General features: G+C 44.6%; 1 protein-coding gene across 2 annotated transcripts in view; it reads right to left on the bottom strand.

Moving 5' to 3' along the window:
* NHSL2 (NHS like 2) overlaps positions 1-21,935 on the bottom strand; it is a 313,196-nt gene extending 291,261 nt beyond the window's left edge. For both annotated transcript variants that reach the window (XM_062184217.1, XM_062184218.1), the window contains exon 1: positions 21,656-21,935. In XM_062184217.1, coding sequence (XP_062040201.1) covers positions 21,656-21,935 — 280 coding nt within the window. The remainder of the gene's footprint in view (positions 1-21,655) is intronic.
* Between the last annotated feature and the right edge of the window lie 3,597 nt (positions 21,936-25,532).

Raw genomic sequence — 25,532 nt, forward strand, 5'->3', positions numbered from 1 at the left:
AACTTAACCCACTGCACCACAGAACCCACTTAAAGGCAATTCCTTCCAGCAGGATTAAGGTCCTATGCTGGGTCAGTTCTCCAGCATTAGCTTTGCTTTAGGGCAGAGACATTCATTAACCTGAGTTCAAGAAGTTCTTACCCATGAGTTACATGAAGAGAGTTCAGGAGCCCATGAACTTGTATGTGAAAAACATTAACTATTTATTTTCACTATCCTGTAATTGAAATGGCAAATTCAGGCAATAAACCACAGAAGTGCTAGAACATGTGACTTTATCAGTAACAGAATAACAGATATTTCCATATCATGCAACAGTTGTTGCAGGTATCTTGAAATTTTACTCATTTAATATTCCAGTAACTATTACACCCACTGCTAGACCATGTAATTTATCTGAAATGTGCCAAGAAGCACATATGTCACTCTATCACAATTCTAAAATAATATTTTGATAAATGTACTCATATTTCTGTATAGTTGTATTTCTGTAAGTCTGTATTTTTATACTGTAAGTCTATATATTTTATTCTGTAAGTCTATGTATTTTATTTCATGCTTAAGAAACAATTTGGAAAACAATTTACATTTCCAGTGTCTCAGGGGATGACTTACATCATGTTTGCTCCTTCCCTGACTTCCTCTCAACTTGCTCTGTGTTTCTTCCATGGGAGGTCTGCCAAGCTACGTGTTCAAGACCAATCTATGGCAGTATAGGAAAATTTTTTTTTGACAGGCAGAGTGGACAGTGAGAGAGAGAGACAGAGAGAAAGGTCTTCCCTTGCCGTTGGTTCACCCTCCAATGGCCGCCGCAGCTGGTGCGATGCGGCCGGTGCACCGTGCTGATCCGATGGCAGGAGCCAGGTGCTTATCCTGGTCTCCCATGGGGTGCAGGGCCCAAGCACTTGGGCCATCCTCCACTGCACTCCCTGGCCACAGCAGAGAGCTGGCCTGGAAGAGGGGCAACCGGGACAGGATCGGTGCCCCGACCGGGACTAGAACCCGGTGTGCCAGCGCCGCAAGGCGGAGGATTAGCCTATTGAGCCGCGGCGCCAGCCAATATAGGAAATTAAATAAAGCAGAAAACTCGGAAGCAAGTTCTGACGATTTCTGGGTACCTGAGAGTAGACTTGAGTGCTACCGAATGGTATCTCCAGGAAATGGCCCAAGCTCTCTTATGCACCACTGCATGGTAAAAATACTGACTGACAAAATCTACCAGTTTGCTGCTGGCTTGCAGGGGCTGATCCTTGCACCTCTCTGGGCCTCAGTTTCTCCATCTATGCTATGAAAGGTTTGGACTGGATGGTCTTCTTATGGGCAGAACACCCTTCTTGTATCTGCAAGGACCCACTCCAATGCCAGACTTCATGAAAAAGCTATAACTGGATTTTCTGATCTCTGTGGCATTAGGCACGATGCACCTCTTATTGCAATCCTGCCATCCATCCATACCTACACTAATAGTGTAAACTCCTTTAAGCAAGGCCCTCATTTCATGCTTTCCAGCATTTTCAGGGCCCGACTAAGTCACCTTATCTGTGGAGATCAAAATAAAGACAGTGGCTGATGTATAGTCCTGTGGTTGAGTGGGCACTAAAGAATCAGTCCTCCTGGGGCATCAAATCCTGGTTCTGTGGCCTACTAATTAGATCATCTTCATCAGTAGTAGTATCACAGTGGCATCTCTGTACCTTTATTTCTTCATCTCCAAAATGAAAACAGAACTTATTTTTACATAAAGGTTAAAGAGAAAATACAAATAAAGGGCTGAAAGCGAATAAATTTTGTGTCTCAAATAATTCATGTGTACAAGGTTTGTAACCTGCATTAACACATGTATGAAGTAGTACTACTGCTATAATGATCCCTAGTATATGGATGGAGAAATCAATGCAAATAAATGTAAGGTTCTTTTCCAGGGCCATAAAGAAAGCAAGTGGCAGAGTGGAGATTCAACCTAGGGAGGGTGGCCCCAATGTCCACAGACTATGCTAACTGTGCTGCCTCTCAGTAGCTATCATTACTTTCTTCTGGCAATGTTAAATCAATTATAGGCTCAAAGACAATGAGGCCAAATGGTAGCCTGATTTCCTCTAGCTGGCTTCTGCTGCTTTCAGGTGCTTTTGATCTGCAAGGCACACATTTTTGTTTCCTTTTCCCTCCTGTTGATTTTCATAGTCTGACCTCATTGAGTACTCCCTCTGATCTTGCCCTTGTATGCCCATCTGTGTTGCCGACCAGTGCACAAGATGAAGAAAGAGGAGTCCATGTGTTCCCTGTGGAAAGTCTGCTTAATATGAGAAAAAAGCTTTGCTTATAAATTTTTGGATTGTCATGGATTCTTGTCTCTCAAGTGAAGCATATATTACTGTCAAAAGGACCTATAATTTAACCTTGATCTCCAAGAGTCCGTTCTTTGAGACATTTACATTCCCAGCCTAATCTCCCTTGTAGAATTATAGATTTTCTGAGCTACAATAAGTTTTACATATGTTCAAGTCTCTCATTTTACAGAAGGGAGTAATCAGGACCCAGTAAAGGGAAGGGACTCACTGGAGATACAGTAGATGCTTGTCATAGTTTGAATATAAGCTAAACTACTACAGTTTAGTCCCCACAGTCTTAGGTTAATGGTACCAAGAAGGTGGAAATGTAATCCAATTATGGTGTTCGCAAGGAGGGCTCTTTGGAAGTGATTAAATTGGACTGGGCCATTAAGGTGGAGGCCTCATGATTGAATCCTGCTAGCTTTATAAACATAGACACAGATACATAAACAGACATACTCCCTGTCTCTTGTCATGTGGTGCTCCCTGACACTTCATAACTCTAACAGCAAGCATGGCAACACCAGAGGTTGAACCAGTGGGGACTGCCTGGTCTTGGACTTGAATCTCCAAAAATGTAAAGCTAAGTAAAACTTCTATCTTTATAAAATTAGTTCCCTCAGGTATTTCATTGTAGTAATGAAAAACTCACTAATGCAATACTCAGTAAAATTTATTGCATCGAAAGGAAATGAAATCAGTATATCAGACAGATATACTGACACTCCCATGTGTATTGCATCATTCACAGAATCCAAGATATGAGATCAACCAAGGAGTCCATTGTTGGATGAATGCATAAAGAAAATGTGGTATATATACATACATACACACACACACACACACTAGAATGCTGTTCAGCCACAAAAAGAGTGAAATCTTGTCATTTTTGGTAACATGAATGACACCAGAGGACATTATGTTAAGTGAAATATGCCAGGCACAGAAAGACAAATACTACATGTTCTCACTCATATATGGAAGCTAAAAAAGTTGACTGCATAGAAGTAGAAAGCAGAATAGTGATCATGAAGGAGGATGAGGGGAAATAAAAGGAGATTGGTAACAGGTATAAAAATACAGTTAGATAGGAGGAAGAAATTCTAATGTTCCACAACACAGTAGGGTGACTATAGTTCACAACAACTTATAAAGAATTAGAAGTTGTATAAAGAATTAGAAGAGAAGAATTTAGTGCTCCTCAATACAAAAAAAGGACATATGTCTAAGGAGACAGACATGCTAATTACCCTAATTTGATTATTACACATTATATACATGTATCACAATCACACTATACCCCACAAATATGTACAACTATTATATGCCCATTAAAATTATTGAAACATAAATAAATATTTGTTGTCATAATGAAAGACCAATGATCCATATGCTTGAGAGGTGATGGGTACAGTCTGTGATCATGGTACCAAATTGTTCTTTGTCCCAACGGTTTCATGCAAACTCCACACTCCAAAGTTAGTAACTCAGCAGCACCATTTGAGGAGACACATATTCAAAGTGTAAATATTTGGACAAAATCTCAGAGTTTCTAAGTAAATTAGTATCAGGGATAAAGCCCAGAAATGTGTGTGTGCTTGTGTGTGCACATGCAATTCTAATGAGCAGCTAAGACTGAGAACCACTGCTCTAAACCAGTCGCTCTGAAGCTTCACTGCATACTAAAACCCCCAGAGAAGGTTTAAAATTTGAGTGCATAGGCATGCACAAGTAAACACACACACACACACTCACGTACACACATGCACACACATATCAGTGTTTTTTTTTTCAAAGTGTGCCAGGTGTTTCTAAAATACAGGCAAAGTGGGGCCAGTGCCCTGGCTTAGAAGGCTAAGCCTCCACCTGCAGTGCTGGCATCCCATATGGGCACCGGTTCGAGTTCTGGCTGCTCCACTTCCAATCCAGCTCTCTGCTATGGCCTGGGAAAACAGTAGAAGATGGCCCAAGTCCTTGGGCCCCTGCACCTACGTGGAAGACCTGGAAGAAGCTCCTGGCTCCTGGCTTCAGATCAGCTCAGTCCTGGCCAATGTGAGGAGTGAACCAGAAGATGAAAGACCTCTCTCTCTACCTCTGCCTCTCTGTAATTCTGCCTTTCAAATAAAGAAATAAATAAATCTTTAAAAAAATAAAATTAAATACAGGCAAGACTGAAAACCAAAACCAATAGTGATTTGACAGAGGATAATTGAAAAAGTAATAAATCACAGATTATCTATAAGTGCCATGAGAACAAAGATTTTTACCTGTTTTGTGCACTCCTGTTTCTCTGGTGCCCAAAATAGTGCAAATGGTTTCCTCATCTTCACAATCTCCTCACTTGCACCATGGTAAGTCAGCTTTAATGTCTCTGAGTCATTTAACAATTTCTCAAGTAGGAGTAATAATGCTCAGGGCTGCTATGAAGTTCATAATAAGCCAATACATGAAGGGACTTCAAAAAGTTCATGGAAAATGCAATTAAAATATGTTTATTTTGGTGCAAAAACTTTTGAAATTTATGCCTAGTTTCCTCATAATACATATTTCCAACAATACTTTTAATTTTACTTTTTGAGATAACATTTTAAATTGACATTATATACAAAGGCTTAACACTCCACTAACTAAAGATTTGTTCAACAAATAAGAATGAAAAGACCATAGTTGAGCAGGAAAATAGTCAAGAGCTAAAAATAATAATCAGATGAAATGTCACTCAGCTTCATTCATATAAAGTAAATTTTAAAATAGTCACAAATCATTAAACCTATAGTAGTATATATTTCTTAACAATTTGGCAAATATTTAAAATGAAGATAGACAAAACACTGTATTTTCAGCAAAACTGATATATGCAGATATTTCTTTTTTGTGTTTTGACTTTTAAAAACATTTTAGCTCCTCATATAAGGGAGAATATTTTGAGGACTCCTCATATACATGGATGTTAAATGTTTCTGCACCAAAATCAACTTATCTTTTCATTCCATTTCCACGAATTCTTTGAAGTACTTTTATGTAATAATAAAGACAATGGGTCTTTGTACAAAGATTTTTTTCAGATTTTGAAAAGGGAGTTATGTCAAGTGCAAAGGTAAAATGGAATGATTTAGCTGTAACATATGTAACTTTCTGATACTTGAGGTTTTTTTTTTTTTTTGACTAGCCAAATAGAAGTGCAAAAACAAGCTACTCCCTCGATCTGTTAGTCATTCAGCAAATATGTATTGAGCACTTAATGCATACCAAAGCAGTGGGGAAGCACAGACATGGACAGAATACAGCCCTTGAGGAGTCTGATGGGAGATCTGATCTCTGAAGTAAAGGGCCCTAGCCCAGATACCACTGCTGATTTGGGAATGGTGTATTCTATTGCAGACAATATATCTAGGAGTTAACAAATGACCTTTCAGTTGTACGATTCACAAGTGTAAACAGCAATATATATATATATATATATATATAATAGCTAATGGCAAGCATTAACTGGTAGAGCAGATTTATTAGATAACATGCAAAGGTTTAAATAAATATGAAAATCCACCTCCTACTAGGCCACTTAGTCATTTGACAAACATCATCAGTGTATGTACTTCCAAATCAGATAGTAAAGAAAAATGGTTCAGTCAGTCACTGTCCTTTCCCTTAAAGATGATAATGCCTAACAATTCAGCAGTGATGCTGTTTTATTTCACAGTCTTTCCTCAGACAGCATTTCTGACAAACAGAAAACAGAGCCTCAGCGCTAAAAATCAAAAATTGCTCCTGATAGCAAATACTGGAATTGGACATACAACTGGGGCAAAATAGGGAAGGTAAGCCAGGTTCATAACAAGGGCTTCTTTCTAGTCCCAAAAAGCCTGCCATCAGCTCACAACCAACTAATGTAACTCTAATTGCCCTTGGGCTAGAGGAAACCCTTCACACTCTTCTAAACATATCAGGATCTGAAGGCCTCAGTAGTTCCATCCTGTTTCCAAACCCCCACAAGCTTTAAGACAGGCTTTAGCTCTCCTAGAGAGAGAGCTTTAATTTTTTTTGCTTCTGGTTCATCTTAGGCCAAAGAACAGCCAGAGTGTTCTTCCAAGTTCCAAAGAAGAGAGTCATGTTACTTTCAAGAGGTAGTAAAGGAAAAGAAATAAGAATGAATTCAAGATGAGTCAATACATAGAGTCTTCCAAAAGTTCACAGAATATGTGCATTATAAAAAAAGCATGTATGTTTTTTAAAACAACTGCACCCAAATACTCTTCTTTTATTTTCATTTTTCCACAAATTTTTTAAAGTGCTCCCTCTCTCTCTCCCTCTTCCTCTCCCTTTCCCCCTCCCTCTCTCTCTCTCTCTCCCTCTCTGGACCACGGGGAGGAACCAAGAATTGCAGAAGTGAACAAAGCACAAGGGGGACATATCCGGCTCAGAGAAGCCTGTAAAGTGGTGGGAATATCGGAGTGGGAATCTTGAATAATGACTAGAAGTTTCCAGAAGGATAAGAGAGGGAAAGTCTATAGAAGCCTTCTTTGTCTCTGTGCTATATGTGATTCACACAGGGCCCTGTAGTCTGTAGCTAGATTGTCTCCTCCCATGCGGCATCCCTGAATATTTGTTGAGACTCAAGAGCAAAAGGTAAGTCTTACCAATTCAGTATCACAATACCTGGCTCAGGGCCTGCCACAGGCTTAGTACCATGAATATCGTAGGAATTAGCCCTTGGAGCCAGCTCTCAATCACCAGATTAAAGATAAACTGCTTTCCTTTATTAAAGAACAGGAAAATTAAAGGGAAAAAAATCTCAGCTGTACCTAAACTCACCATTTCAAAGCACATTTGAGCAGAACCTGGCAAAGTTTTTAAACAATAGTAAAATGCGAAGTGATGTAGGCATTTTCCCACCCAGAACCCAGAAGCAATAAGCCACCCCATTAACAAGTAGCCCTGGTTGTTCATCATACAAAATGGACACAGCCTGGAGCCACAGCCAAGAGCTGGAAACCTCCATCCAACAGCAGTCTGCAGCTCCCGCATGTGGAAGACAGACGATGTCTCACCACAGCGTGTCTGCCTGGAAAGAAATAGCAGGGATGGAGCAGACAGCAAATAGGGCCAGTTGAAGAAACTGGGTTTGACCAGGGGGTGGTTCTGTCAGTGCCTCAAGAACAGTCTGTCTCTGACCTATTTTTGCCTGAGCGATCTTCAAAAAGTCCATGGAAAATGTGTATTATGAAAAAAAAAACTTCGCATGGATTTCCAAAGTGTTGTAGTAAAACGAATACCCTTTAATTCCATTTTCCACAAACTTTTTGAAGCACCCTCATATACCTGGTGCCTGGGGGAGCCCGGTTGTGTAGGCCAAGTCATACTGTCATGCAAGCTACATTCCTACAACGGTATTCTTGGAGGAACCAAGGGTCGCAGAAGTGGAGCAAAACACAAGAGGGACACAACAGAATCAGAGAAGCTAAAGGAGTGTCAAGTTGGGGACACAGATTGGCCAAACCCAGTGCCTGTCTGAATGCACATGGAGAAAGTGACTACTTTAGATATCACACTCAGAGAAGGTGACTTTCAAAAATTGGCCCACTCAGAAGATACACCATGTTTTAACAGTTATGCTCAGAGAGGTGATCTTTTCTAACAGCTATGCCCAGAGGATGTGCCTTTGTCTAAAGTTTCCACCAAACACCGTGGCTTTTCCTTGCCTTCCCTTCTTGCCATCCTTCTACCTGGAGAGGACAGCTATTTGCACACATGCTACCAGTTCCTGCTGGCATCTAAAAGCACCCTACTCCCCACAGCATCTGGTAGTCTGGGAGCTACAGGCACAACTGGTAAAGCCTTTGTGCATGTCAATGACATTGTTTCTTAACGCTACTGTTTTCAGTAGCTCAGAATTATGTAAAAATGTTTCATTGGGCTATTTCACAATGAGAGTAAGTAAACTTATGGAATCTGTTATCCCAACAAATAATACAGGCTGGAAATTGGAATACAGTGAGAATTTTGCTATCTAGAATCCTTAAAAATCCTTAAAAATGAGTTCTCTAAATAGCTAAGTTTCCTTGGAGCTGGACCGTTTCCCACTTTTCAGTACTTATCCTTTCTTTAATTTCCATCATTCTGAGTAGACATCTTCCTGATAACACACATCTCAGCCTTCTTAGAGAAAACCCCCTGAAGATGCCACAGCCTCTTCCTGATTGTTCTTGCTATTCAGTATCACTTGGGAGGCAAACTATAGGGATTAATTATATTTAGCATCTCTCCTGTCTGACCACAGCAGGCAGAGCAGATGCTAAAAGTGTTCCCTATAGTCCTTACTCTTGTTCCCTTTGTTCAAGTATTTCCCAGGGATCTGCTGACAGGGTCACCTAAGTGGAAGCCTCAGTACCTCCGCATACCTGGAAGTTCAAACACGCAACCACTGACCCTGGAGATGCATTTGGACTTTCTACCTTTCTCCAGGTGCCTACTGGCCTGGGCCACGTTCTCAAGCTACTTCTATGGGAATAATGAGGGGGAAAAACAAATCAGCACCATTTCTTCTAAACTACATTTGTTGAAGTATACATGACTATAAAAATAATCAATGTGTTTATATAGTCACTCACTAGTATGCACAAATATGTATGCATTTATCTATCTGCAACAGAGGACATAGGAACACACAGTCTCAGTCTCATCTACACGCTGATTCAGAGGCATCCATTTCAACTTGTGTTTGAGATGTCTGGCTTAGCCTAATTTGAAACACTAAATATTACGCATTGGAAGTTTTTCCCTCTTGCCTGCAACAAATCTGTCCATAGGGAATCTTTACATTCTTTTGCAAAGAAAAGTAAATTAAGGTTGATCTGATGAAAGGATCCAACTCGGTAACACCATGTGTGAGGTTAAATGGCTATGACATAAAAACCCAAATACGTTGTTTTTGTTTAAAATGTTGTTGATTTTTTTATGAAATGTTACAGCAAAAAATATATATAACATAGGGGCTGGCACTGTGGTGTAGCGGGTAAAGACGCCGCCTGCAGTGTGGGCATCCCATATGGGCGCCGGTTCGAGTTCTGGCTGCTCCACTTCCGATGCAGCTCTCTGCTATGGCCTGGGAAAGCAGTAGAAGATGGCTCAAATCCTTGGACCCCTGCAACCACATGGGAGACCCGGAAGAAGCTCCTGGCTGCGGCTTTTGGATGTGGGTGGCTCCAACCATTGCGGCCAATTGGGGAATGAACCAGTGGATGGAAAACCTCTCTCTCTGTGTCTCTCTGTCTCGCTCTCTCCCTCTCTCCCTCTCTGCCTCTCCTCTCTCTGAGTAACTCCTTCAAGTAAATAAATAAATCTTTAAAAAATACATAACATAAAATATGTTTTAATCTACCTTAACATATACTCTTTTTATTAATAAAATGAAGTGGTTTTATTTTTCTAATTTCTTTTTTGCCTCTTAAAAAGTATACTATAAAACTTGGTATTATGATTTCTTTCAATGCATATATCCACAATCCCATTTTTGTCACTTGCTTTAGTCTAAGCTTGTATTAGCATAGCTCATATTCATTGTCTTCAGGTATATTATAATTTGTAAATGATCATGTGAGAAAACTAGTTGGGAAACCCTGGACTGGCCTCTTCTGGTTTTAACTGTCTATAATATAACAGGGGCTCTTCATGGGCTATATGGGAATCTTTAAAAATACTAGTTCCTGGGCCTTAGTCCCCAGAAATTCTGGTTTTATTGGTATGGGGTGAGGTCATAGTGGCAGTAATTTTTAAAAGTTCTCTAGATGATTTGGATTTGCAACAGGATCTATATAATTTTAGGCCTAAATTAAAAAATAAAAAATGCAATCAGACAAGCAGTGTGAAGGATTCTACCCAGAGCGATAACTAAATTGGCTGGTGGTCTGGGCATTGGATAGACTCTGCCAAAGTGTGCCCATGACCTTGAGGCTGCCTGGCTGCAAGTTTAGGGTTTACCTGCTCCATATCCACACTGCTAAGAGTTAGGCCCGTTGGACCCTCCAGCGAGCTGCTCAATACAGCAGCAAAACATCCTTAGAGGTTTCTTTACCCTTAAATTAGTATGGTCCTATAAATCTGGAGAGCCCAGTCAGAATCAGGAGGGGAAGAAGACAGAGAATCTGCAAGACACTTGGGCAAGAGCTCTACCTGAAGGCAGGGCACACTGCCTGGCCGGTTGGTTCATACCCGTGCTCTGCTGTTTCATTAAAACCCCTCCTTGATATCCCAGCCTGGCAAATTCCGTGGTCAACCAGGACCACATATTCTCTGTGACAATAAACATCTCGTAGCTGCCAGGACTCTCAGTGGTGCCCCAGCTTCGGTTCCCAAGAATGTTTCCCCTGATGGTTGGCTAGGCAGTGAACAGATGTCAGTGGGGCAGAATGAAGGGAGGAGTCAATTCAGGAAAATCCTTGGGTGGGGAGAGCTGAGCTGACAGCCTCAACAGCTAGATGCAGCTCCTCCTTGGGCACACAAGCATTCTCTCCATGTTCTGGGAAAGGGAAGAATGGCTGCAATTCAGAGCTGTCTGGAAAACATTCTTATTATAACTTCATCTGGACCGTAGTTCCATCCAGGGATTCCAAGAGCTTCAGGGAACTTCATCCGCTTAGTTAGTATTTAGTGGTGGTGTGTGTGATTGTGACATATGTGCTAGGCATTTCACACCCATTATTTTGGATCCTGACAACAGCCCTCTGAACTGGGCAGTGTTAACCGCATGGTACAGATGAGGAACTGTGGCTAAGACACAGGAGGCAGCTAGGAAGTGCTGGGCAAGTGGGATTTGAACCTGCAGCTGCTGAATCCAAATCCTGAGATTCTTTTCCGTAACATGTCACCACTGTTTGTCCCATTTATTAAAAGTAACATATGATCATTTGGGGAAGTTTGAAAAACTCAGAGAAGTATGAGGGGGAAAAAAATCCCATTCCCATAATTACTTCACCCACTCTGGGATAACCATTGTTAACATTTTGGCATACACTCCTCTGGTTTCTTTTTCACGTGTGTTTCTGTGTGTATGCTTTTGGGGGGACAACATTATACGTGCAACTTTATACTCTGGTTTTTCACTTAGCATTTAGTTTTGTGTATCCTCATATATTTGATTGCAGCATGGTTTTTCATAACTGTGTACTATTCTATCACATAGACTAAGCAAAATTTGTATAACTAGTCCCCTATTACTGTTTTCATTTGTCCAGGTAATAACAAACACCCAAAAAACACGGTGAGGATCCTTGTACATTTCTCCCCTACAATATCTGATTATTTCTTTAGCATAAGGTACTGGATATAGAACTGCTGGCTCAAAAGACACACACAGTAAATAACAACAAGGCCAGTACACTGCTAACAATTCTGAGACACTGCCTCATCTAAAGAGAAAAAGAACCCTTGAAGATGTTACTGTAAGGAGACCTCAGTCACCTCAGGGCCTCTAGTCAGGGGTTGGAGAAAGTATAATCTGAGTTTAGAATTTTGCAGATACAAAGGATTAGACTATAAGTTGTCAGGCAGGCAATTACACTGTTCTTGGAAGCAGAGAATTCCAGTTGAAATAAAAAGAGCTGATCCATTTTAAAAACTTATCTCTTCTGGGGCCAGCGCTGTGGCACAGCAGGTTAACGCCCTGATCTGAAGCGCTGGCATCCCATAGGGGCGGTGGTTCTAGTCCTGGCTGCTCCTCTTCCAACCCAGCTCTCTGCTGTGGCCTGGGAAAACAGTAGAAGATGGCCCAAGTCCTTGGGCCCCTGCACCTACGTGGGAGACCCAAAGGAAGCTCCTGCCTCCTGGCTTTGGATCGGTGCAGCTCCGGCCGTTGCAGTCAACTGGGGAGTGAGCTGTCAGATGGAAGACCCCCCCACCCCCCGCCTCTCCTCTCTCTGTGTAACTCTGACCTCTGACTTTCAAATAAATAAATAAATCTAAAAAAAAAATCTCATCTCTTCTTTGAGTTGTTTCCAAAGAAAATATAGCTTTTTGATTTTTCTCCTGGATGAATTACAGATCACCTGAAGAATCTATGATATTTAGAAAGAATAATAATAACGAAAGATACAGTCAAACTTCAAACATCTGAACAGGCCTCTGATCTCGCTATTAAGACCCCAGTTGGTACACTCACATCCCACATCAGAGTGCCTGAGCTGGAGTTCCAGCTCTGGCTCCTGATTTCAGCTCCCTAGTAATGTGCATCCTTGGAGGCAGGAATGATGGTCCAAGCAATTGGGTTCTTGCCACCCACATGACAGACCTGAATTGAGTTCTTGGTTCATGATTTCAACTGGGACTTTGTGAACTTTTGGGGAGTGAACCAGCAGATGGGTTCTTGTTCTCTCTCTCTCTCTCTCTCTCTCTCTCTCTCTCTCTCTGAAACAAAAAAATTTTAATTCCATTCTACAAATACTTTTTAAAGAACACCTCAAGTATACCCACTCACAGACAAGCAGGGATATGAATAACATATTTATTTCTGGAGTACAACTGGATACATGCAACCAGGGGCACAGGGGAAGATAGGCTTTTGTTTTCTTTCTCCCTCTTTCTCACTCTGGTTTGGAGCTTCTGTTCTGGCCTTCCTAGGAGGTCCCAGGATCTCCGTCTGTAAAGCAGAGAGGGACTGAGGTTGCCCAGGTCTCACTATCTGAGGATAATAAAACTTTGAATGTGAAATCCACAGTTAACATTCCAAGTTCATTTTAACCATGCACTTTTACCTCCCTAAGACTCTCCAGTCTTCAACTATTTGGCTCACAAATAGGATGTGAGAGGACCACTACTCCCCACCCCTTCGCTGCGGTGCTTGTTCTGAGTCAGGAGGTACTGCGTGCCCTCTCCTCTTGAATCACTCGCAGTTGCTTCCTCCCCCACACTAGCTCACTCATATATCTAGGGCCTTGCACAGACTACTTCCTGAGCCAGGAATTCTCTCCCCCGCCTTCTCCAACTGGCCGGCTCCAGATCATTCTTCATAAATCAGACATCACATCCTCCTGGAAGCTTCTTTCAGCCTCTGTGCTAAGTCAGGTGCACCTCCTCTGCCTTCTCCTGAGATACAGGCTCGTCTCCACTGCACCAGGATTCACTACTGTCTCAACTGGAGTGTGGGCCTGCATTCTCTGTCCCCTCCATATTCCCAGAAACAAGCAGAGGGTCAGGCCCAGGGTTAAGGCTCAATAAATGTGTGATGACTAGAGAGAAGGAAGGAAGGAATTCAATTTAACTGGCATTTACTAAGCGTCTATTAAGGGCCAAGCACTGTTTTAGGAGCTGGAGATACAACAGCAGAAATGGATAAAGATGCCAACCTCAAGGAGCTTACATTTATTGAGGAGCTTGCATTTTGGAAAGAGGGAGAGGAAGGGAGGGAGGAAAGGAAGGCGGGAAGGAGGGAGAGGTGCCTGCTTGCTCAGCCCTCCCACACTGACTGACTGATACCTACTGGTGTGCTGCACCACCAAACCCACTGCCTCTTTCAGAGTCCTTGCTGCCAGCTACGTGTACAAACACTCTTCCAACAGACCTCCTATTTGTAGTATTATTAAAGCAGCCTTTTCTATTAAAATATTGCCATCAAAACTTCAAGGAAGTCGTGTTCTGTGTGAAATCATGGAATTCTACAGAGTGGGAAAGAGCTGCTAGCTTGAGTCAGTAAGGCTGAGCCAGTGGTTCCTGACTGAGGGTACAAGGCTCTACAGGATGATGGAATTATCGCAAGAAGCCCAAGAGTTTGCAGACCCATCAGGCATTTCCAATCTATTGAATAAGTACTACCCTTCTTGTGTGAGTAGATGAGGTTATCATGATTAAAACCACAAGTTCAGGGCTGGCATTGTGGCACAGTAGGTTAAGCTGACATTTTCGATGCTGGCATCCCCTATCATAGTACTGGTTCAAGTCCCAGCTGCTCCACTTCTCATCCAGCTCCCTGCTAATGTGCCTTGAAAGTTAGTGGGGGATGGCCCAAGTGCTTATGTCCCTGCCACTCATCCAGGAGACCATGGTAGAGTTCCTGGCTCCCAGCCTCTGCCTGGCCCAGCCTTGTGGCTATTTGGAGAGTGAACCTGTGGATAAAAGATATCACTCCTGCCGTTTTTCCACTTTTCAAATAAACAAATCCTTTCTTGAAAAATACCTACAAATTCATGTAAAAACATTTCACACTAGCATTCTGCCATTGTGTGGTTCTGGTTATCTGCTCTCTTCCACCTACAGATGCCCAAGGCATCATGTGTGATGTGGTGGGACATGCATGGATGGCATCCACCCCTGCAGACTGGGAGCCCTTCAGGGTACAGATGGAGTTTTATTTACTTCTGTGTTTCTAGCACCCACCCCCAAGGGATAGGGCAGGGCCCAAAGTTGTGCCTACTCTTCAAGACACAAAATCATAATGTGAGGAAAAGGTGATTTGTGGCCTCAAGAAAGTGCACAGCAAAAAAGCCACTGAGATTGTTAAGCTACTTAAGCATTGAAGGATAAGAAATCCGTAACTTTTATGCTAAATGCAGTTTGGGTAATAATTTTCTAATTCCCCTAAGATTTTAATAAAAGTGTCTTTTGAAATGCCAACAAGGCTCTACTATAACAGAAAACAGTCAGGATATGGGTGTATGGGGAGTACTGTCTACAATTAGTTTGAAAACTACAAGGGAGAAGAGTAGATAGAAAGGCAACAGGACAATCAGGAGTGAACCATCCCAATTGAAAGGAGAACTTTAGAGGAGACTGTTAGGGTCACCGACTAGCCATGCCTTCCCCCTCAAAGATTTTTTTAGGGGCCGGTTCTGTGGTGTAGTGGGTAAAGCTGCCGCCTGCAGTGCCGACATACCTTATGGGTGCTGGTTCAAGTCCTGGCTGCCCCACTTCCGATCCAGCTCTCTGCTATGGCCTGGGAAAGCAGTGGAATATGGCCCAAGTGCTTGGGCCCCTTTGCCTGCGTGAGAGACCTGGAAGAAGCTCCTGGCTCCTGGCTTCCATTTGGCCCAGCTCCGGCCACTGTGGCCATCTGGGGAGTGAATCAATGGATGAAAGATCCCCTCCCCCCCGCCTCTCTATAACTCTGCCCTTCAAATAAATAAAGATTATTTATTTGAAAGGCAGAACAATAGAGAGGGAGAAACACACACACACACACACACACAGAGAGAGGGAGAGAGAGAAAGAGAGAGAGAGAAAGAGAGGGAGAAAGAGAATCATCCCTCCACCCTCTGTTTCACTCCCCAAGTACCCACAATAGTCAGAGCCACCCCAGGCCAAAGCCAGGAACTCCATCAATTCTCCTACGTGGATGGCAGAGGCCTAGGTTCTTCAGCCATCATCTGCCACTTCCCAGGCACATTAATAGGGAGCTGGACTGGAAGCAGAGGTGGGAGTCGATTCTAAGCACTCCAGTATATGATGGAGTATCCCAATAGGCGGCTTAATTCACTGCACCACAATGACTGCCCCCTGCAGATCACTTTCCAGAGAAATTTTCCACTTAAATCTTTTTAAAAAATATTTTATTTATTCATTTATTTGACAGGCAGAGTGAAGAGATGGAGGGATAGACACACACACACACACAGAGACAGAGACAGAGAGAGACAGAGAGAGAGAGAGAGAGCTTCCATCTGCTGGTTCATTCCCAAATGGCCTCAACAGCCAGGGCTGGGCCAGGCCAATGCCAGGAAAATGGAACTCCATTTTCTACTGCCCTCCCAGATGCATTAGCAGAGAGCTGGATCAGAAGCAGAGTATCTGAGACTGGACCTGGCACTCCAAATTGGGATGTTGGTGTCACAAGCTGTGGCTTAACAAGCTGAGTCACAGTGCCAATGCCTCCACACAAATATTTTCAAAGGAAACTATGGTTTGTTGTCACGAGGAAGCCTGTTGCCTCACGCCTATTCTCTATACCATGCAATGCTGATCTTTCTTCCTCCTGTCTAGTTGCAGCTTACCCCCAGCTGCAAATACAGAATCCAGAGGAGGGCCAGTTCTTTAAAACATCCATCAGTTTACCTACGGTGGCTGGAGTCATTCCTCAGCCTGGATCAGCTACAGTAAAAGCCAGGGCAGTGACGATCAACAAATGACTGACTTTGAACTTAAAATCACTGCACAGGGCAGAATGCTGGCTTGGATGTCAGGAAGGCTGATACTATGGCTCCCTAAACTCATGTGAACCTTTAATCCCCAAAGTCATAGGTTGATGAACTAAAAGGATGGAAGCATGATCAAATTATGATATTTTGGAGGTAGGCCTGGTGGAAGGTCCTTAGGTCATTGGGGGCATGCCCTTGGAAGATAGTTCTTCCAAGAGGATTTGTTATGAAAGCTTGAGAGTCAAGCCTGGTGGCTCTCTCTGCTTCCTGGCTTGTCATGTGATCCTTCCTGCACCTGCACTCCACCACTTGCACCCCGATCAGATGCCAAACTAATGGAGCTGCGTTATCTTGAACTGTGAACAACCAAAACCACGAGCCAAAATAAACCTCGTTCCTCCATCAGTAGCTTAGTTTAGGTATTTCATTGTAGTAATGAAAAGCTGACTAGTATATCTGACTCCTAGGCCAAGGCTTCTGCCATTGACCTGCTGTGTGACCTGACTAGTGCCACACTCCCAAACAGGAGATTAAATGCATGTTTAGGCCACCAATAACAGGAGTATAAAAGACAGTGAAAGAGAAAAAGAATCTAGTAAGAAGTGATTTTAATTTCAACATATATGTGAACTTTGAGTCATCTGAAACAAGTAAGTTTTCATATGAAGATTTTCTATCACTTTTATTTGGATTTTCATATAAGGACGCACTAAAATCTTTCTTGTACTTGGGGCAATGAAGGTCTTGATCGAGCTGAGTGCTTTGGGACTTTGGGACACCTTTCTGGGTCTTGGTTGTCAGGTGTTTAATGACTGAATTTTGGTGCTACTCCAGTGTTAAATGGACTCCACTCAAACCACAGAGGTATAGAAACAGCTGATACAAATACAGCACTCATCTCCTAAAACCTAATCAATTTAATCAAAGTCAAAATTGAGCCCAGGAACCATAATTTGAATGTTCTCCTATAAATCTCCTATTCTGACATCCTGATGCTTTTATCACTTTAGTTGTTCCAGTGTCTAAAAAAGGGAGAAGATTAAATTTCTTGTTCCTAAAGTGGAGGAAATTCTAGCGGACATTTTGGTATCCAAATTTCCAGGGAAGATGTTTTTGACACATGGAAATACCATAAAACAGACCAAGAATTTCATGGTATTTAAAAAAGAAATTGTAAGCAAGGGGAAAAAATAAAACAGGTTTGTTCCCCCTCCCCACTCTGTCAACTCACTGTTCAGAGGGACCCTGGAGATGACAGGTAAGACAGAAAAAGTGATCTCCAGCAGTGTCTGTTCCAAGTTCCCGAAGTTCTCCACTCACCCCAACTCCACCCACCTCAAGAAGCTATCTCCCTACCTCATGAACAAGACGGGTCAGATTCAGTGTCTGTAACACCTCATCTGAGGGCAAACCAGCTGCCATCTAGAGGTGCAGTTTTCATTTTTTCTCCTGTGTATAAATTTACAACAGTCTCGCTTTGCACTAGAATTATGACTTAAACATAAATAAACCAGCTGTCTTTTCTGATTTGGAGTCAGGGCTACCACAAAATTGGAAAATAAAGAGGCAGGAGTTTTACATAAAGATGAAGACAGTTTTCACCACGGACCCAACTGGCTGTTTTCAAGCCAAAATAACTGCAAGAAGCAACAGAGCTTCTTTGCCACAGCAAGTTCATTGACCAGCGTAACATGATAGTTCCACAGTGTTATTAAACACACCTAGAGTTATCCATTGCATCAGTGACTTCCTTGGTTCACAAAGGAAATATTACAGCCTTAGGGTGATGGCTTGATTGCTTTTGTAATTATCATCCAAGCACCTACAAACATTAAATAGATCTACAAGGGACGAGTTGGAAAGCTGGGATTGATTCAGCAGATGGCAGCAGGCATGGTGCTATTTCCCACTGGCTTTCACGGTACCATTCTTGAGATGACAAGCACAGAGTACAGGCCCAGAGGCAATAAAACAGGTCACATTCAAAGCCAGATGTGAGGAAAAACTCAACTTATAAGGCAGGAGCATGCATGGGGTATTGCAACTGCTACAGATTCACAACCAGAAGGGCCTGGTGCAGTCCTATAGCGTGCGCACACTTTTTTCCAACCCCATCCCCCACGGTACACCACTTACAAGAGCTTCTAGGACAGTCTCAAAGGGGTTCAAGTTACCAAGGAACAGTCTTCAGTGTGTGTGTATGTGTGGAGGGATGTTGCCAAGCAACCAGACCAGCCCATTCCCACCTCTATAACCTTGAAGATGGTGGAGACATGACCTGTGATTGTGTGGAGAAGCACCCTGAACTCCTTTAGCATCCACTTCCTCCTCCTCTTTTTCTCTCCTCTCCTCTCCCTGTCTTCCCATTGCTGCTTCCCAAGGCCCTCCCTGCCAAGTCTGCAGGCTTTGGGCTAGTCTGACTTGCCACTATTCAGTCCATTGGTGGCAGTCAAGCTGTCCCTGTGGGGAGGCTACAAGTTGGTAGCCTGTCAGTTGTCACTCACTCTAGCTACTTTGCTTCTAAACTTTCCTCCCTCTTTCCCAGGTTTCTCCTGCACCTGTGGTCAAAAGAAATAGGCGGAGAAAGGATTTGGGGGAAGTTGAGCTATGTGGAGGATACAGAGGATCAAAGCTGACCAGGAGTGCTGCCTTTCAGCAAATGGTCAGTAAGGGAGTGTGAGTGCCGGGGAGGGAGGAGGGAGCTACAGGGAAGAAAAAGGGAAAAAAGGGAAAAGCCTGCCAATGTCTGTTTGTTTGTTTATGGTCAAAATCTAATATTCAGCTTGCCAAACACCTTGTTGAAGTTCATGCCTGAGCAACAAGCAGGTGGCCAGATGGTGCGCTGATTAAGCTTCCCAATTCTCTTTGCATTTGGCACTTAGGCTTGACCATTGCTGAGAAGGTCTAATTTAAGTGCTTTGCAATCACAGCTCCTAAAGAGAAAAGTGTGCTTTGGGAAACTCAAGGGGAGTCCAGGATAAGGCATGACATTAGACCAGAAAGTGGAAAATCAAACATGTTCACCAACTTACAGAACAAGGCTTTGTTCTGTTTATGCAGCAGTCCTCTGGGTGCCTCTGAGCTGAGCAACAGGTCCATCTTCAAAGGCAAGTCATTACACCAAAGACGAGAGATGGCTACTTTTCAGGCTCTTGCAAATTTACAAGAAGCCAAACCAATGGCAATTTATCTTAAAAACTGCTCCCTTCCTGGGGTGGGTCTTTAATGTAGTGGTTAAGATGCCCTTGTCTCTTATAGAGTACCCAGGTTCACAACCTGACTCCAGCTTCCTCTAATGCAGACCCTGGGAGATAATGCTAATCGCTCAGGTAATTAGGTTCCCGTCACCCACATGGGAGACCTGGAGTGAGTTCCTGTCTCCAGCTTTGGCCCCTGGCCTGGCCCTGCCACTGAAGATTTCCGAGGAGCAACCTCTCTTTGTCTCTCAAATAAAGAATTGTGGTTTTTTTTTTTTTATGAGAATTGTTCCCATCCTTTAAAATGTATCCGTTGTATAAAGCCAACTCATCTAGCCCAGCAGATCACTAGAAAGGGTTAGGTCCCAAGATGACTTGGTGAGGCTATGCCTTCCCTCCCATGGAAAGGGCTTGCTGATTCCATGGACAGAAAGGTACCAGTGGGAAAGCAGAGCCTCCTGCCTGTCCTTAACTTACCCTGCTGAACTCAGTAGGTGGTTCTCCGCAAGCTGTGTGGGGATTTTCAAAACTACACCCTAAGCTGACTTATCACATTTCTTTTAGACTAATCCTGGTAATCAGATGGACTCCAGCAAAAACAAAAATAACAACAACCAAAACCAGTGACCTTCTTATCCCTTTGTTAACTGAGAACTAAACAGACCTAGGGTTCCAGCTTTCTAGGTCCCCTGCCTTGCTGAGGCTTCTAACCCATGCCTCCATTCCATCTGGCTCTCATCTGGGTCTTCCACCTTTTGCCACAGAGCTCAGTTCATTTTTCCTCACCAGTGACCTCTACCATCTACCCCAGAGGTCAGAACCTTTTATAAAGAGTGGTGCCAGGACCTCTGACTCCTGTCCTTCTGAAAGCTGTGGAGATGGACTGCGATCTGCAATGGACAGGAGCTGACCCAGGCAATTCTCTCCCAAGATAGCTGGAGGTTTGCACACAAAAGTCAGCCAGTAGCCATCTCATGCCTCCATCTGAGACTTTCCAGCCACACTGCTCGCCCTCTTCCCGAACTTTCTGGAGGTGTCTATTGGCCCTGGCACTTGGCATATCCCAGCTGCCTTCAGCACTTCCAACACACTTGCTTTCAACTAAAGTCCCACACTGTAAGGACACATTGCATTTCCACGAAAAGAATCCCCCATTCAAAGTGTTGGGATCTAACGAAGTGAACAACAAGGGCTTGCCTTGCCCACCTACCCTCCCACAGGTCCTGCCTACTCAGCGAGGGCACCAGTGGGACCTGTCGTTTCTCCAGCATGGCTGATTCCCTAAGTGAATGCACGCCAGGAAATTCGTGACAGTTCCTTTAAATGGTTCACTCCAGCAACTCTGTGCAGCCGAACCCTAGCGGTAGGGGGTCAGCGAACCCAGAGCAGTCTCCCCTCCCCCGCTCCTGTCCTTTCCCCAGAGCAGGGCCCCGAAGGAGTCTGGAGAAGCAGGAGGGAGGGCACTCAGCCTCCTCCGAGTGTGCGCCGCGATCACGGTCCAGCGCGAAGCTGCACAGGTTTAAAGCCAGTAGGCACCGCCACCCAGCTCCCGTGGACGCATGCGGAGGTGGCGGTCGGCTCAGGCGCGCTTTCCAAAGTGGTAGAGGTCCTAGACCCGAGCAAAGACACTAGTGGCGCGGCCTTTTGGTTTCCGACGCCGCTGTTAAGGGGACGCCTAGGGTCTCGGGCGGCGCCGAAACCCTCCAGGACTCAGAGGGTCCCTCTTCCTCCCCCAAACCTGCAGGAGGAGGCCTCTCCTCCCCAGGGCCAGGAGCTTTGAGGATACAGGGCCACTCAGGACGAAGGGACCAAGTCCAGGAGCAGGAAGTTCCAGCGGTTGAGCGGGGGGAGGGGGTTCAGGGAAACGGGATCCCCTTACTCAGGGAGTGGAGGGGAGGGAAAAAGAGGGGCGGAGAGAGGCGGGGAGGGGGTGGGCGCAGAGCTGGGCTACTGCTGGCGCCCCCAGAGGTGGGGTCGACGCGCGGCCGTGAACCGCCCGGGCACGGTTTACCTAGCTCTTCTTCGTCGTCCTCCGGGCCAAGCAGGCGGCAGGGAAGGCGGCGACGGAGACGCACGGTCCGCCGGTACAAGCTGTCGGTGCGGCACCCCAGGGCCAGCAGGTGCCCCTCGAGGTCCTCGAGCAGAGCCAGCGAGTGGCCACAGAGGTCGGCGAGCTGCCTGAGCAGGCTGAGCGCGGCCAGGTGGCTCACGTCGCGCAGTTCCGCCAGCGGCTGCGGCGGGTTGCGCGGGCACAGGCGTTGGGGCACCACCGTGCGCCTGTAGAACGGCATCCCGGGCGCGGACGCCGGCGCGGGGAAGCAGCCTGGCCGCACGACCCGCGTGCCCGGAGCGGCGCCCCTGGCCAGAGCGCCCCTGAGGGGCGGCCCCAAGCTCCGGGTGTAGCAGGCCCCTGGGCGTGAGCCGGCGAGCGGGCGGGCGCCAAAGACGCCGGGCCGGTGGGCGGGCTGACGGGTTCCCAGCCTAGAGCGGCGGCTCCCCCCGGGGCTGTACACTCGCCGGAGCCACCAGTCCCTCTGACTCTGGCTTGCCGGGCTCCTCCTCCTCCTCCCCGCCTCTCTCCTCCTCCCTCGCTCTGCTACTTCGGGATCCCCCCACCCACCTTTTTTTTTTTTTTTTTTCTTTTGCGGTCAGAGATTCGCAGATTAACGCTTGATCCGGGAGAGGAGGGAAAGGGAAGTAGGAGTAAAAAAGAGCGAGCTGGAGCATCAAAGAAGGAATGTCTGCGTGTGTGTGTGTGTGTGTGTGTTCGGAGGGTAATGTTAGGTACAGGAGGTGTGCTCGCGTCCTCCTACGGAATTCAGGTCCCGGTCTTGGTGGTTCAAGTTGTTTTCTGATTTTTTTTTAAACTTAAACTTTGTCTTCGTAAATAGTAAAATTTCAAGTGCACCGGTACCCATACCAGCAAATGACCAGCGAAGACGACCCAATCATCTGACTTCATTCATCCAGCTTTCTTTCCCCATGCACAGGTTCGACTAGGCTGTAAATACAACCTTCTATCTCCCAGGAGCTTGGAAATAAGGGAGAAACAGCTAAATATCTTACTCGATTGCTCAGGAGGGCAGTGTCTCTGGGCAGTCCGATGCCTGGACTGCTGCAATGAATGAATATAAGCACACTAAATTTTCTGGAATAATATTTTCAGTTAGAATAGAGGGACACAGCTCCATATTTTAGGTAAAAAGAGAACCGGCCTCTTTCTGGTCCTGTCAGCTGGGATGGGTTCTACCCCTGGCTATAGTGGGCTCTTGGCATGCTCACAGAGAAGGGGTACAGGAGCCAGGATGTGCTTTCAGAGCTGGAGACCCTGTGGTGACATCCTGATTTTTCTCCAGTCTACCCGGTAGAAAAGATGGGGACATTGTTGTCCTTAGAATACCAAGGGTATATGTCCTTGTGCGCTTGGAGAGTGTCGGTTCAGGCCACTTACTTTCAACACACCAAGCTCCCACCCGATTCTCCTCTATTCCACTGCTTTGACTCCAGTGTGCCTCCAGTTCTTTTAATTCTCTCCTAATCTTTCCTCCTACAGATGTTCACATCTTATAATCCTTTATAGTCTATTAGTAAGACATTTTGTGTCTGCACTAAGGATTCTGAGTGTGGTCTGTTTCATTCCTTCAGAGGATCAGTTGTCTCATAAGCAGTTCAAGAAGCTCTATAACTGGCATATTTCAAAATTGCTATAAGGGTAGGTTTTAAATGTTCACAACACACAACAAATGATAAGTATGTGGGGTGATGGAAATGTTAATGAGTTCACAATTTATACATACCGGCCTATCAAAATATCACACAGTACTGAATAAGTATAAATAGATATCATTTTCCAATGAAAATAAAGAGTACTATAATCAGATTACTTCTCAGCAAATCATTGCTCTGTGTTTAATAAACTAGAACATGGATACTAAAAAATTGGGTTCTGATTAAGATTTTTTTTTAAAAAAAAATGAGCAAATGACAATCCCCTTCTGGCTGTAAAGTCCAGTTGCAGAAGGAGAAGCTGAAATTCTGTATCTGGTGAACTCAGACCTGAGCCAAGAGAGTGACTGGCAGGAAGTAAGAACTTGGCTGGACACTCCAGAGATACTTTGCCTTGACCTATGAGCTGTTTAAACTGATCTCTGCTCAGAGGAGAAGAAACGAGGTACTAGCAGATTTAAGGAGACTGTGTGGGTAGAGTTTCATTGCCTGAGCGCAGCAGGCCTGAGCTGGGCCTGGTAGCTGAGCTACCCTCACTCCCCTGATTCCTGAAGTGGATGAACCTTTCAGAGCTCTACAATAGCAAGCTCAACTCCAAGCAAATCAGCTTTGGCCCCACGCCCTTCCCCTCCAGCACCGCCCCCCCCCCCCTCCCGCCCCAGCCTAGGCAGCTCACTCCAACCTCTTCAATGAGACAGCCCTGGTTTTCATCAAGGAAACATCAAGGACTTGCAATGGAGCCACCTCAGAGCAGAGCCCCACCTCCCTTCCCAGGATAAGAGCGAGGCTGTATGTACCACATATGATGGAAGAAGGCGAGGAAATGTTAAGTTTTCACTTTCCTTCTTATCTCCAGTCTCTTCCCAGCAGGAAAGGCAAGGGTTCAAGGCCTTGGGTTCAAGAGGCAAGCCTGGATGTAGAGAGTCTCGGGGAGAGGAGCAGAAGAGGCCTAGTGCTGATCTGTGGAGAGACACTTGTATCCTGGCAGTGCCAGACTCCAGTCAAGCACACTGTGCAAGAAAACAGCTAAGGTAAACGGTCCTGCCCTGTGCTCTCTGTAACCCTCCAGCAAAGCATCTTGGGCACAGCATCCTGAAGGGTAACACGATCATCCTTGTTTAATTGTAATAATACAAAGGAGGCTCCAAAAGACTATGGAAAAAAGGAATTAAAAGATAAATTTAGAGGCCAGCATTGTGGCACAATGGGTTCCAGTCCCAGCTACTTGGGATCCTGCCACCCATTTGGGAGACCAGGGTGGAGTTCTGTGCTTCTGACTTCAGCCTAGTCCATCCCAGGCTATTGCACCTATTTGGGGAGTGAACCAGCAGAGGAAGATTCTTTCTCTGGTCCTCTGCCTTTCAAATAAATAAAAAAAAAGTTAAAAAAAAAACAAGTATGAGGTGGGTGCCGTGGTGTACTAGGTTAAGCCTCCATCTGCAGCACCAGCATCCTATTTGGGCACTGGTTCACATCCCAGCTTCTCCTCTTCAGATCCAGCTTTCTGCTAATGGCCTGGGAAAGCAGCAAAAGATGGCCCAAGTGCTTGGGCCCAGCCACCCATGTGGGAGACCCAGAAAAAGCTCCTGGATCTTGGTTTTGGTCTGGCCCAGCCCTGGCCACTGTGGTCATTTGAGGAGTGAAAATGTCTCTTTCTATAACTCTTTCAAATAAATTAATAAATCTTTTAAAAATATTTTTGAAATCATGCATAGTTTTTTTGTTAATGTAAATTTTCAAGAGTTTTAAAAGATCCTGGATCATGGATTTCAAAAACTTTTATATCCAAATAAGTTTATTTTTTAGTCCCATTTTCCATGACCTTTTTTTGAAGTGCACTCATATTCCTTTGTAATAATATATTGTCTCCCCGACTACACTGTTAACTCCATGAGGGCACAAATCATGTCATTCTCATTGACTGCTATATGCTTAGTGCCAAGCCTAGCAGTTGGCACATAGTAGTAGGCACTCAGAAAACATTTGTTGAATAAATGACTAAATGAAGTTGGGTTACAGACAGAAAGACATATTTAGAGCCTTACTAAAGGATATAACTTGACCAAAGGGACAGTGGGGAGTCATTGCGGTTTCTGGAGTAGAGCACTCCAACAGGAGGAAGTAGATGCTTAGGAACGTTTCATGTGAAGGCCAAGGCCTCT

The sequence above is a fragment of the Lepus europaeus genome, chromosome X (genome assembly GCF_033115175.1).
Source record: "Lepus europaeus isolate LE1 chromosome X, mLepTim1.pri, whole genome shotgun sequence".
Lineage (NCBI taxonomy): Eukaryota > Metazoa > Chordata > Mammalia > Lagomorpha > Leporidae > Lepus > Lepus europaeus.